The sequence below is a fragment of the Nesoenas mayeri genome (assembly GCF_963082525.1).
Source record: "Nesoenas mayeri genome assembly, chromosome: 3".
In the NCBI taxonomy this organism is placed as follows: Eukaryota; Metazoa; Chordata; class Aves; order Columbiformes; family Columbidae; genus Nesoenas; species Nesoenas mayeri.
In genome coordinates this window covers 121,226,916-121,245,432 of record NC_137544.1, presented here as the reverse complement: position 1 = coordinate 121,245,432, position 18,517 = coordinate 121,226,916, and the positions used below count along the sequence as shown (strand labels likewise).

The following is an 18,517-nucleotide window of genomic DNA, read 5'->3' as shown; positions in this document are numbered from 1 at the left end:
TTTCACAGTTTTGTACTTGAGGAAAATGAAGGTGATCTGTTAGGCTGGGATGTGATTGAAGAGCAGAAGTTGAGCAGTTGGCTCGTCTCCTGGCACTGTCCTGTTATTAACCAGACCAGCCTGCGCGTTCTGCCGGGAGCTCAGAGGCACAGTTCATCCTAATACCACCGTCCAACAGCGCCCTTTGTTTGGATTTCAGTTAAGAGCAATGAAAAGATTTGGTAGTAGAAGGCACACTTTGACATAACGGGAGGCAGGCTTTTAGGAATACTTTTTTCTTCTTTTGACGAAAAGCCTCGAGATACGCTGTACATGTGTTATTTTCACTATTTCTTTTTGAAGTTGTTTGCTACCTCAGGTAGACCGCATTTTCTCTGTTATTCTAATGATGGATGACAGGCAACAAAAATAATACATATCAGCTTTTTGGACTTTGAAATTCTCTTCTCCTGTTCCTCAACCACTTCACTGCCACCCGGTTTTGTCCCTGACAACCCTGCGTTTGCTCTGTACAAGAGGGCAGAATAGTCAGTGTTCTCAGATGCAGCTGGTTTATTTTCCATAAGTTGATGGTTAAAGTGGTCTAATTAGAGGGCAGTTGACTCTGCTTAATTCCCTCCATTAGCCATGAGCTTACGAACGGTAATGCTCAGCTGGACGTGGGGTAAGGAAGTGTATAATGCGATAATGTGTCGGCGTATCCCAAGATCCAAGGGGAAGCGGGCATATGGCTGCTTTAGCTGCTAGTTCTTCAGCGCGGATTTCCATCGCCCCGAGCATTTATCAGGAAACTTCAACTATGTGGGTTAATGACGTGATGTTTCAGTGGTGTTTGAATCAGTACATCAGCTGCGTCCTAGAAAATCAGTAGAGAAAAATGAAAGTCTCTTCATTGGTTCCAAACTCTCAGTTTCTTTTTGAATCATAATATTTTATTTGAAACTACGGGTTAGAATTTCAAGTATCCATAGGTGAGATTCGGTATTCAGTACATGAATTCTGTAAGTTGTATTTTTTTTAACTGTGGTGGCATGAATTTTTTACATAATTTAAATGTTTGGCAGGTTATTTTGTCTGATGCCAGTGCTCCTGGCGAAGGTGAACACAAAATCATGGATTACATTAGGAGGCAAAGAGGTACAGTTCAGAGAAATGTGAACATTTTGTTTTCAATTAAGAGGCGGCCGGTTTGACGTGACTTTGGTTGTCTAAATGTGATTTCTCTTTCGTGTAGCTCAACCAAACCATGACCCAAACACTCACCACTGCCTGTGTGGGGCTGACGGTGAGTTCTGTTTCGCTGCAATACACACTGGCTTACCGTAGAATGTACTTCGCTTTTCAGCTTCTTTTTTTTAAAAGCTTGAGAATGTTTATCCTTCATTATATTTTCTTTTTCTCTTTTGACCGGTAGCTGATCTGATAATGCTTGGGTTAGCCACACACGAGCCAAACTTCACTATAATTAGGGAAGAGTTCAAACCAAATAAGCCCAAGCCCTGTGCTCTTTGTAACCAGATGGGTCACGAGGTCAAGGATTGCCAAGGTTTGCCCAGAGAAAAACAAGGCAAGGTGAGAATTCTACTAGTTCTAGAAATTCTTTTCATCTACAAGCTGATTTATATTTTGATTAGATCGTCAAGTTGTTCCCACTGTTGGTTTTGGTTGAAATATGATGCAAATTATATTATTGGAATTGCCTAGATTTCCTCTTTTGTTAATACGTAAAAATTGTACTTCTATAGCACAAAAATGCTGTGCCAAACCCAGCATCTTCACCTGTGGTATTTGGTTGCATTGTGGGCTTTGTGTGGTCTTTTTGTTGTTGATCCACTGGTGAGAGAGAATGATTTGCACCCCAGACTTGCCAGGCAGCAAGAATGCGTGCTTGGCACCGGAGCCTGAGCAGCTGCGCCCATATAGCTGTGAACTCTTCCCAAAATGAGCCTTGAAAATTGCGCTGGGGAAACTGAGACGAGCTTGGGTGTAATGCGGCTCTTCCCTTCCCATTTAGCACGACCAGTTTGCAGACAGCCTTCCTGTGGCGGAGCAAGAGTTCATCTTCATCCGACTGTGTGTTTTGCGAGAGGTAAGCCGAAGGGTTCCTAGATCTGCCTTGCATAGATAACACTTCTGAGCTCCGTACGCGCTGTTTCCTGATGTCCGCTCTCCTGTGTGTTGCAGTATTTGGAAAGAGAGCTCACTATGGCCAGTCTGCCTTTCACTTTTGATTTTGAAAGAAGCGTTGACGACTGGGTGTTCATGTGCTTCTTTGTGGGCAATGACTTTCTCCCCCACCTGCCCTCCTTGGAGATCAGGTAGATGAGAGCGTGTGGTTGCTTTTCCTGCACATGTACCCACTGTGCTTTTCACTGAAAACAATCTCATGCTTGTGTTTGTTTCTAGGGAGGGAGCAATTGATCGCCTGGTTAACATCTATAAAAATGTGGTGCACAAAACTGGGGTAATTTTTTTTATTTTTTCTTTAAAAATAGCTGTGTGCTTGCCATAAAAACAGGCTTGTTTTTCAACGGTATGGTTTTCTGTTTTGCAGGGCTACCTCACCGAAAGTGGCTTTGTCAACCTGCAGCGGGTGCAGATGATCATGTTAGCCGTGGGAGAGGTGGAAGACAGCATTTTCAAAAAGAGAAAAGATGACGATGTAACTTTTGTTACGTTCTTGGAGTCTGGTTTAAATAACGCGTTACCGTTAGACTTTGATGCTCATTTGACAGAATAAGGAAACAAAGCAAACAGGCTCCGTACTTTTTTGTTATAATCTCTAGCAAGTTCCTCTGTACTCAAAGAGTTGTGTGCTTCCCCTTGCTTTTCCTTTCCTGCTTTTATGATTGTTATCCCAAGTAGCAGCAAAATGAAAACGTGTGTCGTGTTGCCGCCTGCAGCTTGTTCAGTAGCTGCTGTGGAAACTGCAGAAGGATTGGTTTGTAATGTGCTGCAACCCATGGAAGCACAGGCCGCGAGTGGGGGTGAAACACTGTTTGGATTCCACGCGCATTCTCCCCTCGCGGTACCTCCTGCCATTGAAATGTGGCCAGTAATTGTTCTTTTGGTCTGTCTCTGCAGTTTGTGCGTGGTTTTTTGCAGCTATATTTCAGTTTGCTCATCAAATACAGGGGATAAAACACTTTGTGAATGAAAGAGCAGAACTGTAATTACTTTCCAGTCAAAAACTACTGTGCCAGTGCTGGCAAAATGTTTGATTTATAGTTGCCCCAGCCTGGACCTCTCTTGAAGTGGAAATGCCAGTTTGTTTTCGGTTTCTGTGGCCCAAGAATAAGCAATATCTTTTCTCGAGTCTCTTATTTTCCTGTTTCTAAGACTTTAGTGTCTCTCCTACATTTCTACATTATGTTGTTGGGGCTGGCTGCTGCAGGTTAGGCAGGGAGCCCGTGTCCTCGGGCGCCGCTGTCACCGTGTGACCGTGTTGTCGCTAAACTTAGTGGACGATAAAAACCGTTATTGGAATCGTGGGGCTTTGAATACGCAGCTGCTTTTTTCCCCCATAGGTTTTTAGGATAGAGCGGAAAATTTTACCCCATTTCTGTTGGATTTACAGATGCAAGAACTGACCTATGTCTTATCCAAAACTTTATTTAAGAACCTTTTGGCCGTCTGGTCAGTAGAGGGTTATAGTGCAATATTTTTCCAGGAGCTCTGTACGCTTGACTGACTTCATTTCTCTTTATTCTCTACTTAGGATAATTTTAAAAGACGACAAAAAGAAAAAAGAAAAAGAATGAAGGTAAATTAATTCCCTTCACAATGCAAAAAGTAGCAAGAATTAAAATGTTCACTGTAGCTTTCAGCAAGTGTGTTGGTTGAAACTGCAGTTGTAATCGCTGTATTTTCTGGCCTGTGTCTCAACCATTTTAAAGGGTTTTTTCCTGGCTTTCTGTAGACTGGAGCTTTGAAAGAAGGAATTGCGTATTAAAGGTTTCTTAAAAGGGAGCGGAGGGAGGGCGTTGAATGTGCTGGATGATCTGTGTGCGGTGTCCCTCATATCTACACATCTGCACTCGCACGGTTATTTGGTGACACACAGGAATTGCGCTTCCACGTTGACACAAGGCTCAGCAAAGGCCACGTTCTTCCCCGTGACTTAGCTGAAGTCTGGCTTGCCCACAAAACTGCACATGAGCCCAAAATGCAGGGTGGGTTTGTTTGGGGTTGGTTGGTTTTGGTGGTTTTTGTTTGGATGGGGTTTTTTTTAAGGTTTAATGAATTATAGGAATATAAGAGTCTCACCTTTGAAGTGTCATCTTCTGCGTGGTTGAGATTGTTAGACATAACTGAGCTGGGTGAATGAGTAAATTATGCTTGTTTTATACAACACGTTAATCTGAAAATTGCGAGGGTGCGTCATCACGCCGCTGAGAAGATGACACAGCTCTCTGGGCACGCTCGGACGTGGTCTCTTTCAGAGGGATCAGCCTGCCTTCATTCCCGGCGGACAGTTCTCCCCTCAAGCGCTGGGCAATCGATCCAGCCCCCAGGCAATCAGCAACCCCAGGCAGGCCGCCTTCGAGATGCGGATGCACGACAGGCAGAACGCTGTAAGTACACGCTCAGAGGTGTTTACACAGGGACGGGGAAATAATCACATCCCGGGTTACTCTGGACACCTTTTTCTCTGCCCTATCATGCTTGACTTGAAAAGCAGACACCAAAACATCAATTTTTCAAGGAAGTGGCTTTTAATAACCTGTTTTTGTGAGACTACTTGAATAGAATCGTGTTCTTTATTTTAGTGTTTGGTATGACACTGCTACTTGACCTAATGGTGTAAGGGTTGTGTAGCTTTTGCCTTGAGTTTTTGAGGAACTGAAACTAATGTGTGTGATTGTAACAAAGCTGTTCATTTTAACTTGAATTTACAATGCCTAATAAATCCTTTTCCCCCCTCTATTTGTCTGTAATAACTCTGGCCCCAGACGCCTTCGTCATCTCCAAATACCAGCCTCACTTCTGAGGGCAGCCCGTCCCTGGCAGGAGGAATTAAGCGAAAAGCTGAAGACAGTGACAGTGAACCTGAGCCAGAGGATAATATCAGGTGAAGCCATTTTTTTGTAGCACTTTGTTAGCAAATTGCTGAAATAGATGCAGTCTAATTAATGCCATTTAGCTCAGAGCAGCAGTGCCATCAGATGCTTTTCTATGATCTTTTTATCCGCCGGTAATTAACGTGGAGGGTTAGAATATTCAGTAAATTCCGGTGAGATGTGTAAGCTATCGCTGTTAAATCTGAGTACCCAGATTAGTATGCGCGCAGGTTTTCATCCTCCGAGCCGCCGCTCCCTTTGAGACCGAGCACTAGATTGGCGAGACGTTGGCTGTTCAGCTCTGATTATGTGAGCTGAATGCCGCTGTTCTGCAGCCCAATTTTTGAGCTGTTTAACCCCTCCAATTCAGTTCCATTCACGTGTGCAGCATTATTTATCTTGGCTATCGCGGTATGATATTTCTCCATCTTCGATTTGTAGCGGGCCCTGTTGTGTCTGTGACGAGTTCTTTAAATGTCTTAGGATGGCTGATCCCTGGATGATTAAGGGACAGGAATTCTATGAGAATTAACTGTCAGTGAATTACCAGTGAGTCTGCATTTATCGAAGGTTTAAATCAAGCTATTGCTGTTTAAATGGTGGGTGAAGGCCCTTACAGCTGTTTGGTAAAGGTTCTGCCCTGATAAATGCAACTGGTTTGGGTTTGTTTTCCGTAGAGTCGGGGTGGTAGGAGGACTTGAGAAAGCAGTAGCGGTTACTTCGTTGTCAAGTGCTGAGAGCTGCTCTTGTGACATATTTGTCATATCTGGCCCCTCAGATCTTTCAATATCAGATACTGTAGCTCTCCTGCTGCTTTTCTTTCCTGTATGTGCAGATCTGAATGAATTGAGTTTTTTGGTTGGTGATTTATATTTTTTTTTAATCAACTAAGCGGAATTTTTGTCTAAAATTAGAATAAATTGTAATGTTGCTTTCCATTTGAATTTCAGCAGAGGTTCTAACAAGAAGCTTTAACAGTTTTATAGCAACTAGTGGGAATGACCCGTGCTGATTTACGAGTGGCAATAGTTTTGACAGGGACGCTATTGTCAAGCAAAAGGATTTGCTACATTTGTCCACAGTTATTTCAGTTCTTTTGTAGCTCAGAATATTTATTCAGATCCTTTTCTGAGTGGAAGATGATTTTATGCTTCTCATCGTAAGTAAAAACAGCCGCATAAATGTACTAGATGCAACAAAGTTGTTCTCGAAAATATGTCTTGTGTTCAGAACGACTTTGAAAGGAGAGCAAATGGTTGTAGTCCTGCTAGAAGATGGGGCTTTGGTGGCGGGATGTGTGCAGTGTCTGGCTGCTGGGAGCTGCCGGGTCAGCTGCTCAGCGCCTGTGCCTGTTCTTGACTCCGTCCCCCAAGACTCCAGCACAAGCAGCTCTGTCCTTGCTCCCCGGCTTGCTTCAACTCTTGAAAACATCTCCTGATTCCTCTGCCTCCTCGGCAGCTGGAACCGTCTCTGAACTAGCTCAGGTCAGGCTTTAAGAAGTATCCCTGCACTGGGCAACCGACTTGAAATAGAAGCAAACGAAGAACCTTTTTGCAAAACCGAAAGGAGATGCATCATGTGAAAAAGCGTAAATGGATCTTTGCGCTCTCTCGAAGGCGTCGCAGGCTGTGTTTGCTGCACGCTTACTGTGCCGCTTTGACAAGTGCCAGCTTTCAGCTGACCTCAGGTTACTCGTGTGCTTCAGATTCTCTCTGTAATTTGAAGTGGTCGCAGCCTTTGTGGAAAGGGGTCCTGCGTGGCGGCTTTCAGATGTGATCATCAGTGGCAAGCTTTGAATTGTTGAGGAAAAATTCTACTTGAAAAAGTCATTAAGGGATCATCTGATTTAACCACTTTCTGAATCAGATTTGTAATTTGCTCTACCCCAGTTGGCTTGGATACCAGAATTCATGTGAACTTTGAGATAAGTGTGTATAAAATGCATGCACTGTGGTGAATAACATGTTTATATCATTAAAAAAATGACAACAAAAAGAAGTCCACCACAAAAACCAAACAAACCAAAAAGCCCCCAAAACCAAGGCAAATAGTTTTGTGAGGAACCCAGTTCCGAAGTGTGATACCAGGAGTGAACCAAGTGGTAAGCAGAGCTTAATCAAGCTGCTGCTGCCTGGAATGGGTTGAGTTAGTTTGTGTATAGCAGGGAAACAATACCACTCTTGGGCTTGAGAGGGGCGTTATAACAGAGGGGTGAACTTGGTGTCTGAAGGTTTTCCAGTAAGAAAAAGACGTTTGGTCTACGGTAGACTGAACAAAGCAAGGAAGGGGGAGAGGTTCTTCTCTTTGTAGTGGCTGGAAGAGCTAAAGAACAAAATTCCAATGGCAGTTTTGGTAGTAGGTTCCCGCTAAGAAAGATGAAATTGCCGACTAGAAACAGGGGTGTTGTGGAAGGTCCTGCCGGCAGCGGGCACGTGTGGAGCGTCTGCCCTGCTCCTCGCGGGCGCCTTGAAGACCTGTTCATCAGGGTGGCAGCTTCAGGCTTTCCTCTGCATTCTCTGTGATGCCAGCTGTCAAATTCCGTTCTCTTGCTGTTGAGTGTCGGGTTTTACGCTTTCATTTCAACTGTATTGAGATGAGAATTGAAGTAGCAAGTGACTTTGGCTTATATTTTAATACAGATATGTAAATGTGCATATATTAACATGTATTGCCGTCTGTTTGTGTTTGTTACATAGGTTATGGGAAACTGGTTGGAAGCAGCGCTACTACAAAAACAAATTCGATGTTGATGCATCTGATGAGAAATTCCGCCGTAAAGTTGTACAGTCCTATGTGGAAGGGCTTTGCTGGGTTCTCAGATATTATTATCAGGTACTTAAGAATGTCTTTCATAAACTCTAGTTTTCTTTTTGGGAAATAATAATTATCCATTGCTCATTTGTGAGAAGCGGGGCTTGTTTTTAAAGATACAAAATCAGAGGCTGCCCATTCTGTTTGACACTGGAGATTTGAATGCAGTTCTTGTTTCTCGCATACAGTAACGACACTTGTTAGTTTATTGAGGACTGATGCATATTTTCCTTCGCCATACATAGCCCTGCATAGTGAAATCGCAGATGACTAAATGAGTGAACAAAGGACAAAGCCTCTGAAATGCCAGTAAGAATTGGAAAGGAACAGAGTTGTCAGTCTCCTGCATAGATTGTAATGATGTTCTATGAAGTGCATTGTGATTGAAGTAATCTGGATCCGATTTAAATCTTTTGATAATTGAGATGTCAGATTGGCAAGAGATTAGTTAGACATGTTGGGGTTTGCTGCACCGCTGGTTAATAACCAGCTTCGTGCCCTGCAGACAAAGTCGGTCGTGGCTGGTGTGTGCGCTGGAGCCGGCGCGGGGTCTGTGCTCAGCACGTTCTTCAGGGGGGCTCACACCTGGCCAGCCTAGAACAAATACCTCCCGGGCCTCTAAAACCTCTGCAGTCTTGAAGTTATTTTATTCTAACACACACTCCTCTTTTAATTATTATTTATTTTCCCCCCCTTGGAACAAAACGGGAGCGTGTTTCCTTCCAGTGTGGGGATTAGTTGAGTTTGGGCTCCGACCTGCGTGTTATGGTGGGTACAAATCATGGAGTTTAAGGTTTGCAAGCCTGTTGCGGTTGATGTGCAGGGGAGCTGGGCTTTCCACATCCTCGAAGAGCTCCTTTGGCACAGGACAGATGTCACCAGGACACTTCAGCAGGTGGAAGTTGCCGTGGTCCTGCACACTGGTGAACTCTGCTGGAAGCAAACCATGGTCCTCTCAGCAAGACGTGTTCCTGGAGCTCTGAACAGTCCTGAGGGAAACCAGAGGGCTTGGGGGAAGGGACAGTTTGTACAAGGCGACCAAAATATTTCTGCTCATTAGAAGACTGAAATGAAGTTTGTTTTATTCAAAGAAGTGTGCGTTCGTTGCTTTGTGGTCAGTGGCCGTGGCTATAGCTGTTTAAACCAGGGTTGTGTTTGCATGTGTACTGCTGAGAGATTTGTGGCTTCAAATGTATAGGAGCTGGAAGACGGGCACATACCACACTTAAAACAATACGGGCAAGTCCCTATGCAATGCACACTGGTGTAGCTTGTAAAACCAATTTAATTATCGAGATGTGTGTAGGTGACTCCTTGTCCTTCTGGGTTTGGAGACATTGAGGCTGAAGTGACTGGTGCATATAGAAGTGGTAGATTATTAGTGCAAAGAAAATAAATGGGTGAGGTTGACAACAGCTTCAGGCAGGACCATAGTGCTCTCGAGAAAACGGAGGAGGAGTGCCAATTAGACCCCAAGGAAGAGCGAAGGTACAGAAAACTCTCTCTAGTTCAGAAATGTTCCAAAGGAAAGTACACAGATGTTTCAAGCTTTGTTTTTCCCGTTCTGCTTCATACTCAGATTGCTGCAAAAGAAAGCAAATCTCTCTTTAGACCTTATAAAAATGACATTTAGGCTTAAAGCAGCGCAGCAATAGAATACTTGGATGTGCTGCAGGTTGTACGTGCGTTATGGAGCGGTGTGGGGCAAGAGACCGTGACCTGCCGTGCACGGGTGGCCTGGAGGGTGCAGAGCAGCGGCCACATCGGCTTCTGCCCTCCTGGAACCTGCATTAGGGGCTGTTGGGCTGGGGAATCTCACACAGCTTCGCTTCAGGCTTTGCGTGTTTTTACCATGATGAGAATTGCTTCCCGTAACTACTGCTCACTGCCCATCAGACTTCTGACAGAATACATATTGTGCTTTTCTATTCTTATAAAAACCTAATAATGCAGAGCATGTTCCACTGGTAGGAACATCTGTTTGGAGAGGAAAAAAAAGGAGAGAAGAACAAAGCCACCAATCCACCTGGCTTTTGAAACATACTGAAACCATCTGAAGAACTGCACCTAATAATTATAGGCTCTGTAATTTTATACCAAAAATATCACTGCAGGAGCCTCATTGACATTTACTTATTGAGAACTGGAAGTCAAACTAGTGGGCTTTTGTTTCAAGTGGTACTGCGAAGAAAAATAACCGAGGAGGTGAAAACTTGACTTAGACCTCCTAGAGGCACGTTTCCTTTACAAAGTGCATTGTGTTCTGGTCTGTTTGTTTACTTTATTTTCTCCTTTTTGAGGATTATTTTGCCTCTTTCAAGTGAACGCACTTTGTATTTCCCAGTATTCAATACAGAAGAAAAAGAGCGGGGAAAGCAAAATGTTACTCTAAGTGTGTACTAGTGCCTGTACTGAGCCAAAACAGTTAAAACCAGAATACATTTCAACACTGAGGTGCTCACACCTTGCAGAGCAGCTCACCTCGGGGCTCTCTGCTCCCTGTGTTCCCAAGGTGCTGGTGGGATTTAGTGTTGGAAAACAACAGTGCAAACTGTGCTGCCAGGGAAATGCTACTCTGTGCCACCAAGACCCCCGTAACGCTTTCTGACCACGATTCTGCTGCTCAGACAGCTACGGAGAACTTGGAAACTCCAGTGGTGTCAACGCTGTTTCCATGATGAACACAAAACTTAGCCCCACACCAGCTACTGTGAGGAGAATTAACTGTCCAGACCAAGCCAGCACTTGTATTTTTCTGATTTGTCCGTTTTTTTGTGTTTCTCTCTCCTAGGGCTGCGCATCCTGGAACTGGTATTACCCTTTTCACTACGCTCCCTTCGCCTCCGACTTCGAGGGGATCGCAGACATGCCGTCAGATTTTGAGAAAGGCTCAAAACCGGTAGGACATGTTTGTTTATTTCTGCTGTAACAGCTCATCAGAAGTGTCCTACACCTGCTTGTTTAATTTCAACAGTTCAAGCCCCTGGAACAGCTGATGGGAGTGTTTCCAGCCGCCAGTGGGAACTTTCTGCCGCCCACGTGGAGGAAGCTCATGACAGACCCGGTAAGAGCGCTCGGTTTGCTGCTCTCCAGCAGGGTACGGTGTCTTGCGGCTGTGGGAGCACGGCTGGCCACTCCCTTCAGGCAGAACGCCAGTGGCGACCAGCAGGGAATGTCTTGAGTAGATTGCAGACATTCCCCCAACATCCCTAAAAGTGATTCTTTTGAATTCTGAGGTTCCAATGAGAAAAATCAGTTCCTGGCCCTTTTACGCTGTGGTAAGAGTCTTTAGTTCCTTACAGAAACCTTGAAAACTCAATTGGTGAGCAGATACCTTAACCTGGTTACCTGTAATTGTTCTGTCCCGCTTGATTTCTTGTGTTGATACTCTCCGTGATGGAAATGCCCCACCACACTGTGTGTTTAATAGAAGATGTTGTGTCAGTAAAGTTCCGCGTGTCCTCCTTGGCGTGGTGCGTGCTCACCCTCTAAAGCGCAGCGCTATGTGCCATTCGGAGTCCATTTCATAATTGGCTTTAATAATTTTTTTTAATTTTCTCATATGCAGGAATCAAGCATAATTGACTTCTACCCTGAAGATTTTGCTATTGATTTAAATGGGAAGAAATACGCTTGGCAAGGTGAAATTTCAGCTTTTTTTTTGAGCTACAATATACTGACATTAGCTTCAGGAGTCTATAAAAATAGGAAGAAAATGGAAAGTGATCTTAGTGAGGTAATTACACACCAAGTCACACAGGTAACTTGTGTTTCTTGGTATGGAGAGAAGTATTTTGCAATAGGTATATTTTGGAAAAGAAATTTGTATGAACAAATTATGGTTCAGTAACTGATTTAGAATTGGCAATGATTAGTAGTAATTTCAGCAGTCATTCTAGATTCGTTAATTTATCCTGAACTAGATTAATCATTTTTCTATTTTTATCAGCCTTACTGTGTAATTGTCTTTTGTCTCCTTTGCATTTAATTAATGGATCTTGTTCCGTTCAATCAGTGGCTCGTTAGTAGCTTGTGAAAACGCTTGGGGGAATACAGAAATATTTGGATGCATACAAAGAATGAGAAAAGTTACAGTGTTTAATGCAGCTGCTTCTTGCTTTAGAGAATATGAAAACGTAGGGTTTTCTTTTCTGTGACTGATGCAACAGTTGTTCCTTGGGTAAAGAGTCTATTGAAGCTTTCCATGCTAGTGTCTTTTTCCCCCCTGCCCTGGACAAACGTGAAAAGCTCCTGTTTTGGTTGCATTAGGTGTTGCGTTGCTGCCGTTCGTCGATGAGCGACGCCTCCGAGCTGCGCTGGAAGAAGTCTACCCTGACCTCACTCCCGAAGAGAGTAAGAATGGTGGCATTGTGTTACAGCTTGCTATTCCTGCTGTGTTTCACCCCAAATGAGCTTTGTCCTCCACGTCGGTGCGGTTTTCCCTTAGTGGAGGTGTCGGCAGGGCCGTGTTCCTTCCTCCCCGCTCGGCTCTGAGCTCTCATCCGCTCTCCTCATCTCTTGTAGGCAGAAGAAACAGCCTTGGTGGTGATGTTCTCTTCGTTGGAAAGCACCACCCACTTTGTGACTTTATTGTAGAGCAGTACAAGACCAAAAATACAGAGGTGGGTTGTAGTTGTTCTCAAGGGATGGTGTGAATGGGGGGGCAGGGGTCTAACCCAGGGGTGCAGCTGGCTAATTGTCTCTTTCCCAGCCGGTGGACATCCCCCCTGAGCTGTGCCACGGGATCCAGGGCAAGCTGACGCTGAATGAAAACGCTGTTCTTCCAGAGCAGTGAGTATGGCCGGGCAGTGCTGGCTGGCGTTAGCGACATCTGCGTTTAAATAAACCCATCTCGCTGCCAAAAACGGCAACGCGTTCGCCTCTGGGGCTGAACGTGCGTTCCGCTGGGTTTCATGGGGGGTGTGTAGTATTATCACGTATGTAAAACACTCCAAACTTTCATTCTATGGTCCTGTTTTGTTTTAATTTCAGGACTGGGCTTTTAAACCAGCACCAGAAATCTCTGAAGCGCTCTGATGTGTTTGTTTCATTGCTGATGAACCCTTTGTTTGAATGTTTGTCATTTCATCTATGGAAGAAGACTGATTTTTCTGTATTTAGTAATGTTTGAACTCTAATAGCTAAACAGGGCTCATATAATGGAAGTAGTGATCAGTGAGGTCGTGTTGTCTTGGAGTCTTTGCTGTCGTATGAATGGTAATTTCATGCAGTCTGATGTAACATCCAATAGCACATGCTGTTTAAAAAAGCGCCCAACAACTCTGCCTTTTATATGCTAATCTTAATTGCATTAAAGAAAAATCCAGATAGAGAGATACTAGATATATTTTGCCATTTTCCATTTATGCTATAGCATTAAATTCAGTACTGTTACCATCTACACAGACAAAAAAAATGCTACTATTTTTTGTTTTCTAGATAATGCATTTAGTTTGAGAAATTATCAGCGTAATCTTCGCATTGTAGGATATGCATTCATTTATCTAACTTTGCTTAGAGGCATAAGCAGGTGTTCAGTAACTCATTTGCATTAAATGCACAAACACTCCGATTTTGTTGGCCAGATAATGTATCCTAGGTCACACTCACTAATATACGTTCATCTATTCTCGTCATGGCTTGCGAAGAACATGAGCAAGACAGAGCTGTTCTTGGAGGGAATAGCAATGCAGGGAAAGGAGAACTCTTTGGCCACTGTCTCCCCTTGCCGGGGGGGAGAAATGGGTGGGTTTTTACCTAGAGAAGCGGTCGGCCGGGGATTCTGTGGGGATGAGCAGGCATTGGTGTCGCCTCTTCAGAGGGAGCCTTGCTTTGCTGCAGAGACGTGGCTCATGTTCGGCACACGCGTGCCCTGTGAGCTCTGTGTGCGACACGGGTCTGTGCCGTCGTGCACCGCAGCCTGAGCCAAGCGTCCCATTGCTGATGGAGAAAAGGCATTTGCGCCAGGATGGCGTTTGCTTGAATGGAAGGGAGAGGCTTCCGCAGCAAAGGAGGAAAGGGTTAAGATGCAACTGCGTGTCAGCTTATTAAATCTCAGTTACAAAGGAGAGTCCTTAAGGGCTATGTAAAACAGCTGGGTTTTTGTTTGTTACTTCAAAGCCTTTTTCTTTCTAGTGAAGCAGGTTTGTGCCTACATGTGTGTCTGTCTGGTCTTCTCCTGCCCTCCTAGAACCCGCTGGTGTGTTCTAGCCAAACCTTGCTTATAGAAATATTTGATTTAGAGGAAAGGGAAGTTAATATTGAAATCACTTTTATGTATTGCAGACTCAGTTGACAGGGGAACAGGACTGGTAGCAACAGGGAAAGTGGAGCAAATAGTGAGAAATATGTTACATGGTGTTTTGACAGAGGTTTTTCTCTTTACCAGGACAGTGGAGTCTCCTGTTCCAATGCTGCGGGACCTTACACAAAATTCTGCCGTCAGGTAGGTAAACTCGGGCTTTTGAGGGCATACAAAATACAGCAATCAAAGCTTAATTTATTCTGGTGGTTTGTGGTGTGAAATTTGCAACAGAATCCATCTCTTAATAAAATTGAAGCTTTTACTTTAAACGCTTGTGCTGTGCTGTGAGAGCTGAATCCAGGCTGTTGTGTTGTAACGCTTGGGCTTGGGCGCTTGAGGAGCAATACTAACTTTGCCTGAATGTGATGTTTGGGAGAGCAATAAGAAACTGCATCATAAATACAAAAACAATGCGAAGTCTCCAAGAATAATGTTATGGTCACAGAAGATTTTAATTACTCTTGCACTTGACAGCAAATTTCTGTAGATCTGGTGTGCTGTGTGTCATTCTCTCTTAATTTGGCACAGTGTAATAGGTATGTAATCCTTGAGCCCATAACCTTTCTCTTCTTGAGCCACATAAGATACTTGAGACCCTGAAAATCACTTGTGACCTGTCTGCAGTTTGGCATGAGTTGGTTCAGCAGAGCTGTCTCCAGGCAGGGAGGAGTGCGAAGCTGCGCCTTGTCAGGGCATGGCAGAAAGGATGTTCTGAAATGGAGATCTAGTTACTTTGAGTGATGAGTTAAAGGTAGTTCTTGGCTTTCCATCTGCCGCTGCCGGGAGGTTTGAATTGTTTTACGCTTCTGTCCATTTCTCTGTTGCGAGGATTTTTCTTCCTGTCCTTTGCGATAGTATGAGCAGTCATGATCCTGCTCTTCAGTGCTTGTCACTTGGGCTGAATTTTCCAAGGGACCATTCCTCTCTTTCCTTCCAGTCTCATTCATTCTCTGCTGAAAACCAGATGTATTTCAGCTGGAGGAGTGAGAGATTATTCTGCTTAGTTGTTTGCTGTTATCTTTCTTGGCATGCCAAGCATTCTCCTGCATCCGCTGGTGAGAGAACAGAAAGCAGGTTGGTGCCGTGTACTTGAAACGCGGCCCTGGCGGGACCTGCCTGAGCCCTGGGTCCCTGCACCAGGAGATGGGAATTGCTGGCACTGCAGAGGAATTTTCCTGGAGCAAACCCAAGCTGCTGTATGATACCTTGTCTTAGCAGAAATCAAGCTTTTGGCCGCCTTTTTCTCTGTTACTGTTTAGTTTGTCTAACACTGGACAGCTCAAAACGCAGGGTCTGCAAGAGGTCACTGAAAATAGGTGTATATCCCGCCATGGGAACTGCACGCAACTGCAGAGCTGCCTTTCGAGATACAACCCCTTGGCCCAGCAAATCCCACTTGCCAGGTTTGCCCCGGTTTGCCTAGGCTGCACAGCGAGCTTATCTCCTGCCTGCCTGCGCTGTGCAGCTTCGGAGCTTAACGGGTACAGCTAGCGCTTTGTGCCCCGGGGCCTGCAGAGGCACCTTTGTTGCACTAACTGCTTGCTGGACGTTAAACTTTCTTTTGGACTGGCTGTTGATACAGAGGAGGAAAAACATCACCCTCTGCAAAGTAATTGAGATACTCAGGTTCAATGTAGTCGGTATATCCATGTGCAAGAAATGCAGTTTGCAGTTTAAGCTATGGGTTCTTGAATCTTTTCTGTTGGGTACATCATTGTTAATGAAGCAGCAATTAGTTTTTTAATCTTGCTTGACTTAATTATCATGTAGACCTAATCCTCAAATACTTTCTCCTAGTATCTCTTTCAAAGATCCGCAATTTGATGAAGAATTCATTTTCAAGGCTAATGTGTTACCTGGTGCAAAGTAAGTATCAGGTGTCTGTTTTCATATAGTTCCATTGTCTTTCATTAATCTGAGCATTTACTCTGATAAGTATTTGTGGAACTATTTTTAATATTAAGGAAACCTGCTCCAGTTCTGAAGCCTGGAGACTGGGAAAAGACCAACAACGACGGCAGGCCTTGGAGACCACAGCTTGGCTTTAACCGAGACAGAAAACCCGTCCATTTGGACCAGTCGGCATTCAGAACGCTGGGGTAAGAGCGGCAGCACGGTCACTGGCTGCCGTGCTGAGATGGATATTCTCCTCTAGTCTTTTCTTAACGAAAAAACCAAGGGAGTGGGGATGGACTGTCAGATCAGATTGTGGTATTTTATGCTGGAAACTTTTATATGTGATGTTTAAATTGGGCGTTGATGAAAACTGCAATGATTGTGCCATGATGCCTTGCATTCAGCTTGATTTGGGGTTTGTTTTTTTTTCTACTAAATATTTCTGTCTAATTTTCCCGTTGGGTTTTTTCAACTTGTTTGGTGGATACTCGCTTGAAGTGCAGAAGGTACAACGAGAATATTGCACACAAGCAACAATTAAGATTATTATGAAGACAGGAGTGTCTTTTATGCTTTTAAAAATAGGTTTTAAAAACTCTTGTTTGAAGCACGTGTTACACCTTACAGTGTGTTTGATTGTCGTTTTTCAAGGTGTTGCCACAGTCAGTTTCTCTTGGTTCTCCGAAATCCAAGTCAATCTTTCAGGTTCTGCAGTGCAGTACTAGAACGCTTCTGAGCGCAGGATGAGAGAATGAGCTGGGCTTGTGTATTACACATAAAATGGGACGGTTCTCCTTACTGGGAAGCGACGTGTGAAGGAGTCACTGTTGTGTTTGTGCCCATCTCCCCGGCGCCCTGGAGAGCGCGGGGGCATTTGGCGGGCTGGGCAGCAGCTGTGCTGTAAGGGGACGTTCATAGAAACATCCTGTTCCTCGTCCTTTCCCTTTTTCGCCTGCGACAGGCACACGATGCCGAGGGAGCGAGGGATGCCGGGGATGTACGCCAACGCCGTGCCGCTCGGAACCTACGGGAGCCCCTACGCGCGGCCGCTGCTGGGCGGGCAGCAGCAGATTCCCAAGCTCTTGTCCAGTAAGTTGCTTCTGCTTTCTACATTTCCCAGTTTGAAAAATATTTTGGTTTCGTTTTGGTCCATTGCACTATTACGAATAAAAAGTGGATTCAGGTGTCCGTCTGCATTCACCTTGTGGTGCCCTCTGTTGCTCTTCCTTTGCACAGTCGCTGTGGTGAAAGGTACTAAAATGTAGTTCTGTGCCTGGAAACGGGGTCCCATGTTGAAAACTGCCCAGTGCTCAAATGCAATAGGAAAAAAGGCACTTTGTCTCCTATGGGCTCCTAGTGTCTGTTATCTGGAATGTATTCAGTTCGTGGCTGACTCTGAACACCGCCAGCATCGGCTGGCTTGGCAGCAGCTCGGTGCTTTGTGCTTGGAGAGAACAAGAGGAGAACGCTGCCCACAGGAAATAGTGAATGCCCAAGGCACGGTGGCAGAGCCGGAGAGGCAGTGGGACCGTCAGATCAGCTGTGCGTGGTGCTGAGGTGCCAGGCTGAACCCGAATCGCTGATTCACTGGCCTGCATGGCTCCTCCTGCCTGTGTCGGCGTTGTGCCGCAGCACAGCCGTCTCCTGGCCTTCTGCAGACCTCAAATACAGTTATCACTGTCAGAGCACAGGTGTCTTCAGCTGGAAAATCCAAACGGGAAGGCGTATGCTGAGCTTTATTAATGGGGCAGTTTACCTCTTGTGTCAAAGTTGCGTTCATCAGGTATCTAATCGTGGGAGAGCAGCTGTATGTTGTGGCATAATTGGATTGGGAAGCGTCTGGAACCCACAGAGTCCTCAAAAACTAGTGCTGGTGTGGTTAAAATTCCCACATTTCGTGGGGTTGCTGCGGAACAACTTTTCTTTTTATGTATTATGTTTTTATACGTATGATGAAGTGAAATTAGACTCTCGAAGGGCAATGCGGTCACCCGAAGTGGCATCTCTTCCTCAAGAGCCTGCTGTGGGTGTTCCTCACTGCTGGGCTCTGATTTGACTTGGATGTGCCAATTTTCAGCTGATGAATAATTGTCTGTGCTGATAACTTGCGAAGTCAAGTGCAGCATGGCAGCTCTCTGTGAATGGCACGTTTGGTTGCTGCAGCACAGGATATCTGATTTATGACTTTCATTTCAGTCAGTAAACTTGTCAATTAGCTGCATTTGAAAAGTGATTTTGATTAGTGCAATCAGTAAACACAAAATCTCGTCTTTGATTGCCACACTGATTAGATAAATTGTTACTTGAGGAGCTGCTAGAGAAGGCAGTTTATTTGGCCTTATAGCTCTAGGAAATGCCTAAGTTTTGAAGACTAAAGAAAATATTAATTGTCACTTCTTCTCCGATTTTGTACCTGTTTGAAGTGCAATTCACTGCTCCAAGCTTT

General features: G+C 44.6%; 1 protein-coding gene across 1 annotated transcript in view; it reads left to right on the top strand.

Annotated features, from left to right (window-relative positions):
• The window catches only part of XRN2 (5'-3' exoribonuclease 2), a 36,016-nt gene that overhangs the window by 6,583 nt on the left and 10,916 nt on the right, over positions 1-18,517 (top strand). The window contains exons 7-27 of the mRNA XM_080341668.1: positions 1,065-1,137; positions 1,235-1,285; positions 1,415-1,572; positions 2,015-2,089; positions 2,185-2,318; positions 2,407-2,464; positions 2,555-2,662; positions 3,719-3,763; positions 4,443-4,574; positions 4,953-5,071; positions 7,757-7,892; positions 10,663-10,770; positions 10,846-10,935; positions 11,440-11,512; positions 12,141-12,224; positions 12,396-12,493; positions 12,583-12,662; positions 14,260-14,316; positions 15,973-16,041; positions 16,140-16,274; positions 17,033-17,160. Coding sequence (XP_080197794.1) covers positions 1,065-1,137; positions 1,235-1,285; positions 1,415-1,572; positions 2,015-2,089; positions 2,185-2,318; positions 2,407-2,464; positions 2,555-2,662; positions 3,719-3,763; positions 4,443-4,574; positions 4,953-5,071; positions 7,757-7,892; positions 10,663-10,770; positions 10,846-10,935; positions 11,440-11,512; positions 12,141-12,224; positions 12,396-12,493; positions 12,583-12,662; positions 14,260-14,316; positions 15,973-16,041; positions 16,140-16,274; positions 17,033-17,160 — 2,011 coding nt within the window. The remainder of the gene's footprint in view (positions 1-1,064; positions 1,138-1,234; positions 1,286-1,414; positions 1,573-2,014; positions 2,090-2,184; positions 2,319-2,406; positions 2,465-2,554; positions 2,663-3,718; positions 3,764-4,442; positions 4,575-4,952; positions 5,072-7,756; positions 7,893-10,662; positions 10,771-10,845; positions 10,936-11,439; positions 11,513-12,140; positions 12,225-12,395; positions 12,494-12,582; positions 12,663-14,259; positions 14,317-15,972; positions 16,042-16,139; positions 16,275-17,032; positions 17,161-18,517) is intronic.